At 50.3% G+C, this 12,064-nt stretch overlaps 1 protein-coding gene across 1 annotated transcript in view; it reads right to left on the bottom strand.

Annotated features, from left to right (window-relative positions):
• The window catches only part of GSK3A (glycogen synthase kinase 3 alpha), a 33,519-nt gene extending 24,704 nt beyond the window's left edge, over positions 1-8,815 (bottom strand). The window contains exons 1-2 of the mRNA XM_015409382.1: positions 8,800-8,815; positions 8,473-8,640 (exon numbers count right to left, since the gene is read on the bottom strand). Of these exons, the coding sequence (XP_015264868.1) occupies positions 8,473-8,640; positions 8,800-8,815 (184 nt within the window). The remainder of the gene's footprint in view (positions 1-8,472; positions 8,641-8,799) is intronic.
• Between the last annotated feature and the right edge of the window lie 3,249 nt (positions 8,816-12,064).

Here is a 12,064-nt window from a genome sequence, read left to right as displayed (position 1 = left end):
CTACAGATTACCAAGATGTTACAATTACTGCTGTTGTGTTTGTTCACCGTGCTGCAGCGTGCTGGCCCGCCTTGTACGCACGTTTCTTTTTATATATTTTGGAAATCATTTTAAAACCCACAGCATAAAGCAATAAGCTTATATTAAAGCATAAGTCAAGATTTCCCAGTGGATGGTGAAACAACAATAACAAAGGAAAATTTTCCCTCTGCATTTAAAAAAGAGACCAGAGAATAGCATTTCACATTGGCATGGACAAGCGTCAGAGCCTTCTGGGCAAGGCCAATGCCCAGTGGAGCTTGGCAGAATGTATCTGACTGTCGGTGCAGCTTGAGGGAACTTTGGTGCCATTTCGGACTTCAGTATCCTTCCGAAGTGTGCAGAGAATTAGAGTGGCTTATACTCTTTACTGGAGGATTTTGGTATTAAGGAACCTTTGCCAGTTGTATAGCCCTCTCTCTTTCGGGAAGGAACAGTGTAAGGACCAGGGCTATTTTTGGGCAGGAACTCGTTAGCATAATAGGCCACACCCAACAGCAGAAACTCATTAGGATTGGCTACATTAGGGGTGTGTGGCCTAACATGCAAAGGAGTTCCTGCTACAAAAAAAGCCCTGGGTTTTGACAACAAACAAGGTAAACAGAATAAGAAGCAAAAGGTGGTGGTAACTGATTGACCACACTTCTGGTAACGTGGGGTGTGTGGCCTAATATGCTAATGGGCTGCTCTGATGGGGCATGGCCTAATATGCTAATCTGTTCATGCTGTTGGGTGTGGCCTATTATGCTAATGAGTTCCTGCTGGGCTTTTTCTACAAAAAAAGCCCTGGTAAGGAAAAAGCACGTTGGAATCAGGAAACAGTACATAAGGGTCCTGCAGGGGCACAGGGTTGTCAAACTACACTCCTGTCCCTCTGAGAAAACGACAGCGGGCGTATTTACCAAACCGCTACCAAGTGACAAATACCAAGGCCTGCGGGACAACCCGAACATTATGAACCTCGACACCACTTGGTTTTACTAGTCTGGCCAGTAAAACAGAGACCACCTGGCCATTTCGTATCTGCAGCGGAAAGCGCAGATTTACTTCTGGCAAAATAAAATCTTGTCCCACGCTTCATTCGTGACAGCCACGTTCTGAACAAGAGTGGATGTGACGGGGTGATCCTTTTGACGAAGGCAGAGATGAGCTACAGGCATTATCTTTCCTCCCTTTAGCTTCGGCAGCAGCGCATCGTGCAATCACATCCACCACTGTCTTCACAGTCCTCTCGGGGTGGGTGGGCGGCTGTCCAGGAGGGTAAGGTAAAGGTTTCCCTTGCTCAAAAGCCAATCAAATTCGACTCTAGGGGGCGGTGCTCATCTCCGTTTCCAAGCCAAAGAGCCATCGCTGTCTGAGGACTTTTCCGTGGTCATGCGGCTGGCATGACTAAACACCGAGGCACACAGAACGCTGTTACCTTCCCACCGAAGTGGTACCTATTTATCTACTTGCAGTTTCTTGCTTTTGAATTGCTCGGTTGGCAGGAGCTGGGGCAGGAGCTCACTCCATCACATGGCACTCGGGTCTCGAACTGCCAAGCTACTGATCTTCCAGTCTGCTGCCCAGCATCTTAACCTCTGAGCCTCCCAGAACCCTTGTCCAGGAGGGTAGGAGGTAATAAATGATACTTGGTATTCCTGAAAGGACCTGTGGGGGGAGCCCTTTGGGCTCCAGTTGCTTCTCACTAGTGTAAGTACATTTTTTTCATGTGCAAAATCTCCATCACACGGCACTCGGGTCTCAAACTGCCGAGCTACTGATCTTCCAGTCTGCAGCTCAGCGTCTTAACCTCTGAGCCTCCCGGAACCCTTGTCCAGGAGGGTAGGAGGTAGTAAATGATACTTGGTATTCCTGAAAGGACCTGTGGGGGGAGCCCTTTGGGCTCCAGTTGCTTCTCACTAGTGTAAGTACATTTTTTTCATGTGCAAAATATTTCCACATAGGAACAGTTCCAGGGCACTTTTTGTAGAAAAAGCCCAGGAGGAACTCATTAGCATAATAGGCCACACCCAACAGCAGAAACTTGTTAGCATAATAGGCCACACACCCCAAACAGCACAGTTCATTAGCATATTAGGCCACACCCCATGTCTTCCCTTGACTTGCCCCGTTGCCCCACGGCTGCGGGATGCCTGGCAAGCTGGCCCTTAAATGTCTCCCCGATCCTTCCAGGGGGGCTCCCCTGGCCTGCCTGCTTCGGAGTTGCGGGGGGTGTGTGTGCTCTCCAGACCTTCCCTCTGTAGCCACGAGCACAGACGTTTTAGCTGTAGTGGGCGTGGCCAACTCTGAAGCCAGCCGGAACTCCGTTCCTGTGCGTTCCTGCCCAAAAATAGCCCTGAACAGTTCTACTGACTTTGGCAGCAAGTGCTGAGAATTGCCGGGGGTAGGGTGAATTCCGTCCTAGCGTCTTTGCCCTTATTTCCTGCTTCTTTATTTCAGGAAGCAATTTCTGACCCTAAAGAAAAGGCAGCGCTCCCAGCCCCTGGATTTGCATACCCCTCAAAACGGAGCAAAGGACTCAAATCGCTTTCATCTCATGCCTCGGTGGCTGACGGATCGGTTGCAGCTTGAATGAGTGCAAGGGTTAGGACATGATAGCATAACACCCATGGTTGCTACCACCCTCGGGGCCTTTTTATTGTAGGAACTGTATAGCAGAAGTCGCCCAAGGGAAACGGTCCCAGGAGCTTTCATTCCGGGAAAGCTCTGCCCGCCAACCAAACTTCCTGTCCCTACACATGCACTATTTACAAAAAGCATGCAAGCCATTACCTCAGGGCAAATGAAAACTAAAGAGAGGTGTGGGCTGGTGGGAGTGTGAAGTGGGCCTCTAACCTCTGCCCATCCCGGCCCCAGCTTTCTGGCAAAAAGACCATAGTGGCCTCTGCATGCTGCTGAAGCATTTGTTTGTGAGCTGGGCTGTCACTAGGGGGCGCTTGTAGCACTTCGTTCCTCCAGGAAGAAACTACGCCGCTTCCACCCCAGGAGTTCCCCCCCACAACCAGTGTTCCCTCTAAGCTGAGTTAGTGTGAGCTAGCTCACAGTTTTTTAGCCTCCGGCTGACACATTTCTGTCTCAGCTCAGGAAGGAGGGCTCCAGAGCAAACTAATTTATGCAGCAGCCAAATCGCTCGCTCACAAAGTAGCTCACAAAGCAGAATTTTTGCTCACAGGACTCCACAGCTTAGAGGGAGCATTGCCCACAACCCCTCCACATTTAGATTTCTGGCCTAACCACCCATATCACACGCACGTGCATCTGTTTGGAGTGGTTCGTCAGTTCCAGAGCAACAAAGCATCTGCCAGCAAGGAGGCCAAAAGGAAAAGAAGAAGAAGAGATTGGATTTATACCCCGCCCTTCACTACCCGAAGGTGTCTCAGAGCGGCTTACAAACTCCTTTCCCTTCCCCTCCCCACGACAGACACCCTGTGATGTAAAAGAAGAAGAAGAAGAGATGGGATTTATACCCCATGGCCCTTCACTACCCAAAAGTGTCTCAAAGCGGCTTACAAACTCCTTTCCCTTCCCCTCCCCACAACAGACACCTTGTGAAGTAGGTGGGGCAGAGAGAGCTCTGACAGAAACGGCTCTTTTTCAAGGACAGCTCTTATCAGAACTACGGCTTGCCCAAGGTCATCCAGCCAGGTGCAAGTGGAGGAGTGGGGAATCAAACCCGGTTCTCCCAGATTAGAGTCCTCGCACTTAACCACTACATCAAACTGTCCTAAAGGAACACAAGAGAGCAGGGGGGGCCCACCCCAAATTCACCAAAGAAAGGGGCAGGAGGGGAGGGAAAAGACAGTTTGGCCTCTAGAATGTGGTGAACTTTTGCTGGGTGGAATCCTTTAGCCACGGAGAGAAGGGTTGGGAAACCAGAGAATCGCAGCTGAAGTGATCCAGGTGCTTCCCGGTGCAGTTCCAGGTGTAGGATACCTGCTGGGTGAACTGTGATCGATCAGACAAAGGTCATCAGATCGTTCTGTTTTCGAGACGCCTCTTGGATCAGGCTACACCAGCAGTAGCCTCTTCCTCTGGACATGGAGGTTCCATTTAACTTGCTCAGCTAATCGACCTGGGCTTATCCTCCATTATGTTTTGGCATATCTCGTGGCGATGAATTCCAGAAGTTAATTACGCCCTGTGCAAAGCTGTGCTTCCTTTTGCCTGCCCTGAACCAATCGATCAGCCTCCTTTAGGGAACCTGAGTTCACTAAATGAGAGAGGGAGGTGGCAGAAGAAGAAGAGATTGGATTTATACCCCGCCCTTCACTACCTGAAGAAGTCTCAGAGCGGCTTACAAACTCCTTCCCCTTCCCCTCCCCACAACAGACACCCTGTGAGGTAGGTGGGGCTGAGAGAGCTCTCTCGAGGACTGCCCTTGAGAGAACAGCTCTGAAAGAACTTGTGACTGACCCAAGGTCACACCAGCAGCTGCACGTGGAGGAGTGGGGAATTGGTTCTCCAAGATTAGAGTCTGTGCACTTAACCACTACATCAAAGTGGCTACACCAAACTGGTGCACTTAACCACTACACCAAAAAGAAATCCGTCAAGAAGACCGAACAAAGCTGTTTGGGCTCAAGGGTTTCCTCTAAATCCTTAGGGGGTGGTTGTTTTTAATCGCTTCAGAGTAAAGCTCAGAGTGCTTCTGGGCATGTGCAGAATATATCTTTCCCCTCGTTTCAAAAAAGAAATAGTTTCCTTGCCTGCCCCCACCAAATTGTCTGGGATGAGAATCAGGTCTTATTGAGATTGCTGAGCCCCGGTAGATTTTTGAGACTATCTTCTGCTCGGTAATGAAACAGCTTTCCTTCAAACACACAACAAACTGAGCCATCGAGGTCAGGCACCCAAGAGTCATGGCAGGGAAGACGGAAACTTGACTCCAGGTGTCCACTAAGGTGCAGAATATCCATACGAGCGCCCGCCCGCCCACCTTGTTCCGCCTCAAGTGCCTTGGGAAATCCGAAGCCAAGCGACCTCTTCAAAGGTGATCTGTATTTGAAAATACCCCGGGGACCCGAGAGGCAGTTAATAAACCTCCTAAATAAAGACTCATCATGTGGACTTCCAAGCAATTACATCATTATTTTTTCCCTGCACCAATTCCATATTGCTTTCTCCGTCAGGCGATGAGTTGATCAAAATGATTCACAGTCAGGTTTGTTTCTATGTGTGTGTGTGTCTTTTTTTAATGCAACGAATTGGTACTGTAAAGCAGAATTGCTACACACGGTCAATGGTGAGTGATACGTCAAGACTCCAGCAGTGGCGGACCTGCATTTTTGGGACCCTGAAGCTTAAACTGTCATGGGGGTCTCTTCTCAACCTGTAACAATAGGGCAACCGTGCTGCAAGCCCCCCGAGAAAATGTTGAGATCTGACCAATTGCAGGGATATTTTGAGCCCGTATGAAAGGGGTATTAGAGCACATTCTAAGGGCAGTATTAGATACTTCAACCCATTGGTTTATGATTCTGTCACTAAAGTAGACTCATTTTAATAACAAACACGTAAGGACATCAGAGAAGCCAATGTTGGATCAGGCCAATGGCCCATCTAGTCCAACACTGTCACACAGTGGCCAAAAATACCCGGTGCCATCAGGAGGTCCATCAGTGGGGCCAGGACACTAGGAGCCCTCCTGATGGCACCTGGTATTTCTGGCCACTGTGTGACACAGAGGGTGTGTTCAGACGCGGCCTTTCTGCCGGCATAAACGCGATCACACTCACCTCCATTTTGCGAAGCCCTCCGGTGGACGCCCGCTCACACGCTGCGGGCGTCTGCCTGTTTTTTTTTTTTTTAAAGGACAGTTTGAGCATGCGCATAGGCAGCCATTTGGAGAATGGCGATTTTTTGCGCATGCTCACCCCCCCCCCCCCTTACATTTAAACTTTAAAGGTAAGCACTTACCTTTAAAGTTTAAAACCCAACCTGGCCTCGCTATAGTCCCAGACTCCTCCGGGAAGTTAAAGTAAGGCATTTTTATTTTTTTTTAAACAAACGCTCAGGGCGAAGCTTCGCCTGAGCGCATATCGCTTCCTCTTTAAAAAAAATGGCGGGGGAAAGCCAGAAGCCTCAGGCTTCCGACGGAAGTGTCTCTGTAACGGAGGAGAGCGATCAGACGCCTGGGTGCACCGATGACAACCATTGCACTCTGTTTACCACCACTTCCGACCTAGTGGCAGAGTACAACGGTTTAAAGCTCTTTACAACGGATAGAGAGGGAAGACAGATGTTCCCCGTCTGAACGCCGGTACCGGCACAGAATCCGTTGTAAAGGCTGCGTCTGAATGCACCCAGAGTGTTGGACTGGATGGGCCTTTGGCCCCGATGCAATAACTTCGGCCAAAAGTGACATTGTTGCATCTGGGACATCGCACGGGGATGCTCTGGTTTTTGGGCAAACTCTATGGTAAAACTGGGCTTAAACCATAGAATTTGCCCAAAGCCCAGAGCGTCCCCCATGCGACATCCCCAGAGTGATGACATCACTTCCAGCTGAGATCATCACATCCGGGATATTGCATGGCGAAGTCCCTGTTTATGGGCGGGGTTTCCCCACTGGCCAGTTGGTCTGTGGCAGGGAGTAGCCCCCGAAACCAGGGAATCCCCCGCTGGGACATGGGGGCTGGCAACCATACCCACGGATGGGGTCGCCATGAGTCAGTTGTGACTCAATGGCACATTCTTCTCACTGGCACCCCTGCAGGGGTCACTGCCCACCGGGACTAGCTTGAGTCCCCTCCCCATTCCTCCTCTTCTATTGTTACCATAAGGGTGGGCCAAGCCTTGGGTACCAATAAGAGATAGTGACACTTTTGTCCGCCCTGCAGTTAGTCTGTAGCCTTCCACCCTTTGTCCTGCCATGTCCCAGAGCTGATGCTAGCCCAGGGGTGTCAAACATACGGCCCGGGGGCCAGATGAGGCCCCTGGGGGGCTTCTATCAGGCCTACAGTGGAACTGGCTGTCTTCTGCTGCTTCTTCCAGTTCTGCTGCCGCTACGCCATCGTAGGTTTGCAGCTTACACATACACACCTGAACAGCATGCTCAAGATTGCAGCAGCACAGACATTTTGAAGCAGTAATTCACAGCAAGTGGTGTCAGTTATCAGACACTGTTAAATAAACAAAATATTGTGAGAGTGCTGATGTTTTAAGCATGTTTTTATTTTAGATTTTAAAAAAACCTTTGTGTTTGTGTCCTTTATAAAGTTTATATCTCCGCTACCTGGCATTGCATTTTATGACACACGTGGCCCGGCCCAACAAGGTCTCATTTATGTCAGATCCGGCCCTCATAACAAATCAGTTTGACACCCCTGTGCTAGCCCAATGTTGGAGAAGCCAATGTTGGATCAGGCCAATGGCCCATCCAGTCCAACACTCTGTCACACAGTGGCCAAAAATACCAGGTGTCATCAGGAGGTCCGCCAGTGGGGCCAGGACACTAGAAGCCAACTGTAGAAGGACACTGTTGCCCCCTCCAAGTGCCAAGAATACCGAGCATCACTTGCCCCAGACCGAGAGTTCCCATTTATACCTTGTGGCTGATAGCCACTGATGGACCTCTGCTCCATATGCTTATCTAATTCCCTCTTGAAGCCGTCGATGCGTCCATGCTTGTAGCTGCCACCACCCCCTGTGACCGTGAACTCCAGGTGTTCATCACCAGGAGGAAAGCACGCCTGCCTCTCTGCTCCCACTGACCTGGCAACCCTTCCACCCCAGGTGTGTCATAAAATGTGCCGCCACGGGTTACGTGGACACCAGTGTGCCACTGCTGACCTCAGCTGCTGAGCCAAAAATTCTCTTCCCCCCACCCCCGCCAAGGGTCATCCTGAGCATTTTTTCCCCCTTAAAAAAGGGATTAAGCAGATTCACAGAGGAGAGGACTATTCATGGCTAGTAAGCCACAATGGCTCAGCTGAAGAACCTATCCTCAGAGGCGGCATACCTCTAATGGCCAGCTGCCTCAGGCAAGCCACTGGGGGGATATCTCAAATCCATCCGGGCTGCCGTCGGAGACAAAGAGCCAGGCAAGATGGATCCCGGGCCTGACCCAGTGAACATTCTTGTTCAATCCGATTAACGCACCACCCGAGGACGTCCGTCCGGCACGAGCCGCGGCATGTTTGAGAGAATCCAGAGCGGAGGGTTCGATGAGCGTCAAAATCAGTGCAGGCCCACATTTGCCGAAAGGGGATTTGGTTGTTTCCCCTCCTCCCCAGTCCAGGATGGACCCACCCGAGGGGTTACAGCAGCAGGTGGGGTGGGGGGTTGAAAACAAAGGGAGGGGGAGGCGAGAGAGATGGAGAAGGAGGTTAATGAATTATTTAGTAAGTCAAGGGTAAGGAGCAAAGAGCCTCCCAGTGGGAGAGGGCCAGATTAATTCAATTAAAGGGGGATGACGGCACTGCGTCTCACCCGAGGCCTGTTTGTCCACAGCCGCACCTTGCAAGGCCCGCATCATGAGAGCCACAGGCCAGGGGCCCGGGTCGGCGGTGGCGAGACCAGGCCGGGTGTGGGTCAGGCATTTGCGGGCACTGAAGCATCCGTTGCCCCCTACGAGTGAGCGCCCGGGTCCCTGCTCAACTGTGCTCCAAAGGGAGGCGTCAGGGTTGCTAAGAGACGCACTCTCTCTTGGCTCAGGCCCCGCTTCCCAAAATAGCAAAGGCAGCCAGAAGCACCCCACCCTGTGTCCCCCCTCCTCTTCAGTTGCCTCAGGAGGAGAGGCGGTCTCTGTCGGCCCACCTGCCAGGAGGTCCATCCCGGATAGGTGCTATTTGGCTCAAATAAGAGCTCTTCCCCACCTCCACGGGCCTGAGCAAGATATTTGTGGAAACCCTAGGAGAATCTGAAGAGATTCCAAGGGTTTATTTCCATCACCGTGTTCAGATTTGCATCACGAAACTGATATTAAGACGGGAGAGCATCAAAAACGCGACGACCTATGTTCCCATGGACAGCCCCGATATTCTCATACCATCCCTAGTCACTGACCGTGTTTTTGTCTTGGGGGGGGATGATGTATCGGGAGAGGGGCTTGTAAAATCTCGCTTGTTTATGTTGTTTGTCGAGCATGTCCAGAAGAGGGCAACCAGGATGGTGAGAGGGTTGGAATCCAAGTCTTATGAGGAAAGGCTGAAAGAGGTCAGGTAGAAGATGGAGCAGTTCTATTCTCTCTTGCTCCGGATTGCAAGACTAGATCTAATGGGTGGAAATTACAAGGGAGTCGTTACCGGCTAAATATCAGGAGAAACGTCCTAACGATAAGAGTGGTTGAGCAGTGGAACAGACTGCCTCGGGAGGTGGTGGAGGCTCCTTCGCTGGACATTTTCAAGTGGAGGCTGCATGACCATCTTTTGGGTATGTTGTAGGGCTATCTTTCGGCTGTGCTCCTGCAGAGTGCAGGGGGTTGGACTAGATGACCTGCAAGGTCCCTTGCAACTCTAACATTCTATGATTCTTAGCCCCGTTCCTGGGCCACACTGATAGTTGTTAAATCTCAGAGGGATGTGTGGGAATGCATACACACATTTGAACTCTCAGGCCAGGCCGCACTGCCGTTTAGTACCCCACAGCTGGCGAACTTCCCTTGAAGACATATGATAGGGCGATGATGCTTTTCTAGAGTACCAAAAGAACAAAACCATCTTTGCTTTTCAATCGGTGAGGCGGACTGTTGCAGTCGGCTGATACAGGAAGGGACGAAAGAGTCTTTGGCTATAAGGCATTTTGTGTGGTGCGCGTGGCATCAAAGAGGTAGCCAAGTGGTAAACTTTAGTGCGAGAAGACAATTAGGGTTGAACTAGGCCTGGGGAGGCCCCAGTTCAAAACCCTAACCTGCCCCTAATGCTCACTGGAGGGTCTTGGGCCAGTCATCTTCGTCTCCCTCACCAGGCTGTTGTGATCACAAAAAAAGGAGATGAGGGTTTTTTTCAAATATCTGAAGAAGTGAGCAGTGATTCATAAAAACTCATTCCAGGTATCTAAAGAAGTGAGCCGTGACTCACGAAAACTCAACCCCTGTCACATAGTTTGTTGGTCTTTAAAGTGCTACTGGACTCTCGCTCTTTTCTAAGACTACATTAAGTGATGGAGGATAGAAACTGCCTACTGGTAAAGAGCGGCTTGAAAGTGGAGCCAGTCATTTTGGGAGGAGGATTTTTCCTTGCCAGAGGTCGCGATGGCGAACCTCAACAGCATGATAAAAAGTAGAGACATCACCTTGCCGACAAAAGTCCGCATGGTCAAAGCAATGGTATTCCCAGTAGTCATGTATGGCTGTGAGAGTTGGACCATAAGGAAGGCCGAGCGCCAAAGAATAGATTCTTTTGAACTACGGTGCTGGAGAAGACTCTTGAGAGTCCCTTGGACTGCAAGAAGATCAAATCAGTCAATCCTCAAAGAAACCAACCCTGACTGTTCCCTGGAAGGCCAGATAATGAAGCTGAAGCTCAAATACTTTGGCCACCAAATGAGAAGGGAGCACTCACTGGAGAAGACCCTGATGCTGGGAAAGATTGAAGGTCAAAGAAGACGGGGACGGCAAAGGATGAGATGGTTAGACAGTGTCATCGATGCAACGAACATGAAATTGAGCCAACTTCAGAGGACGGTGGAAGACAGAAGGGCCTGGCGGGAGCTGGTCCATGGGGTCGCGAAGGGTCGGACTCGACTGTGCGACTGAACAACAAAAGAGGTCTTTAGGAAGAGACTGGACAGGATACCGCAGCTTTGGATTTCCTGCATTTACTAGGGGGTTGGACTACATGGCCTTTGAGGTACCTTCTAACTATGAATCCAGCCCTTTTCGGGGATTTCTGGCACTCCCGCCTCGCATACTGAGAAAGCACACTACGCACGATCCTTTCCATAAGTGTGTTTGCCGTCGTGTGTGAAGAGGGCAACAGAAGAAGAGGAGATTGGATTTATACCCCGCCCTTCACTTGGAGTCTCAGAGCAGCTTACAAACTCCTTACAAAAGTAATCTCCACCCCACGGTATGCACCCCAAACCAAAGGTACATGTTTGCACATAGCAAATATGCTTAGTGCACGTGTTACCCATTCATACAACATGGCAATAGAAGAAGAGGAGGAGGAGATTGGATTTATAACCTGCACTTCACTAGAGAGCCAGCTTGGTGTAGTGGTTAAGTGTGTGGACTCTAATCTGGGAGAACTGGGTTTGATTCCCCACTCCTCCACTTGCACCTGGCTGGATGACCTTGGGCAAGCCATAGTTCTGATAAGAGCTGTCCTTGAAAAAGAGCCGTTTCTGTCAGAGCTCTTTTAGCTCTGTGCGACTGAGATTAGTCTGACATTCTTTTAGCCCCACCTACCTCACAGGGTGTCTGTTGTGGGGAGGAGAAGGGAAAGGAGTTTGTAAGCTGCTCTGAGACTCCTTCAGGTAGTGAAGGGCAGGGAATAAATCCAATCTCTTCTTCTACCCGAAGGAGACACGGAGCAGTTTACAATCTCTTCCCCTTCCCCTCCCCACAACAGACACCCTCTGAGGTAGGTGGGGCTGAGAGAACTCTCCTTAGAGCTGCCCTTGAGATAACAGCTCTGAAAGAACTTTTGACTGGCCCAAGGTCATGCCAGCAGCTGCATGTGGAGAAGTGGGGAATCAAACCCAGTTCTCCAAGATCAGAGTCGGCACTCCTAACCACAACACCAAACTGGCTTTCTAGTATAGAACATAATAGGCTGTCCCAAGATGCAAGATAGGAATGCTAGAAATGTTTTGCCTGAAAAGGGCTGTTGTATTTTATACCACACTGAGCTCCCTAAGAGGAAGAGTGAGATTTGTATCTTACTGATAAAAGTGTCCCTGTTCTGTAAATCACCAAAGGGTACGCTGCCATCCGTTTGGGGCATGGCAGACAACTCCAATTTGCAGGAGCCAGCCAAGTAATTACTACCGAGTCTTTGCCGTTTCCGGTATTCCCTTAGGAAGTTTGTCGTTCCCAGAGCGAGGGAATTCTGGTTTCACCTGGGTGGCGGATTTCCCT

Source organism: Gekko japonicus, unplaced genomic scaffold, assembly GCF_001447785.1.
Source record: "Gekko japonicus isolate JY-2015 unplaced genomic scaffold, Gekko_japonicus_V1.1 scaffold745, whole genome shotgun sequence".
In the NCBI taxonomy this organism is placed as follows: Eukaryota; Metazoa; Chordata; class Lepidosauria; order Squamata; family Gekkonidae; genus Gekko; species Gekko japonicus.
This window is presented reverse-complemented; position numbering and strand designations above follow the sequence as displayed.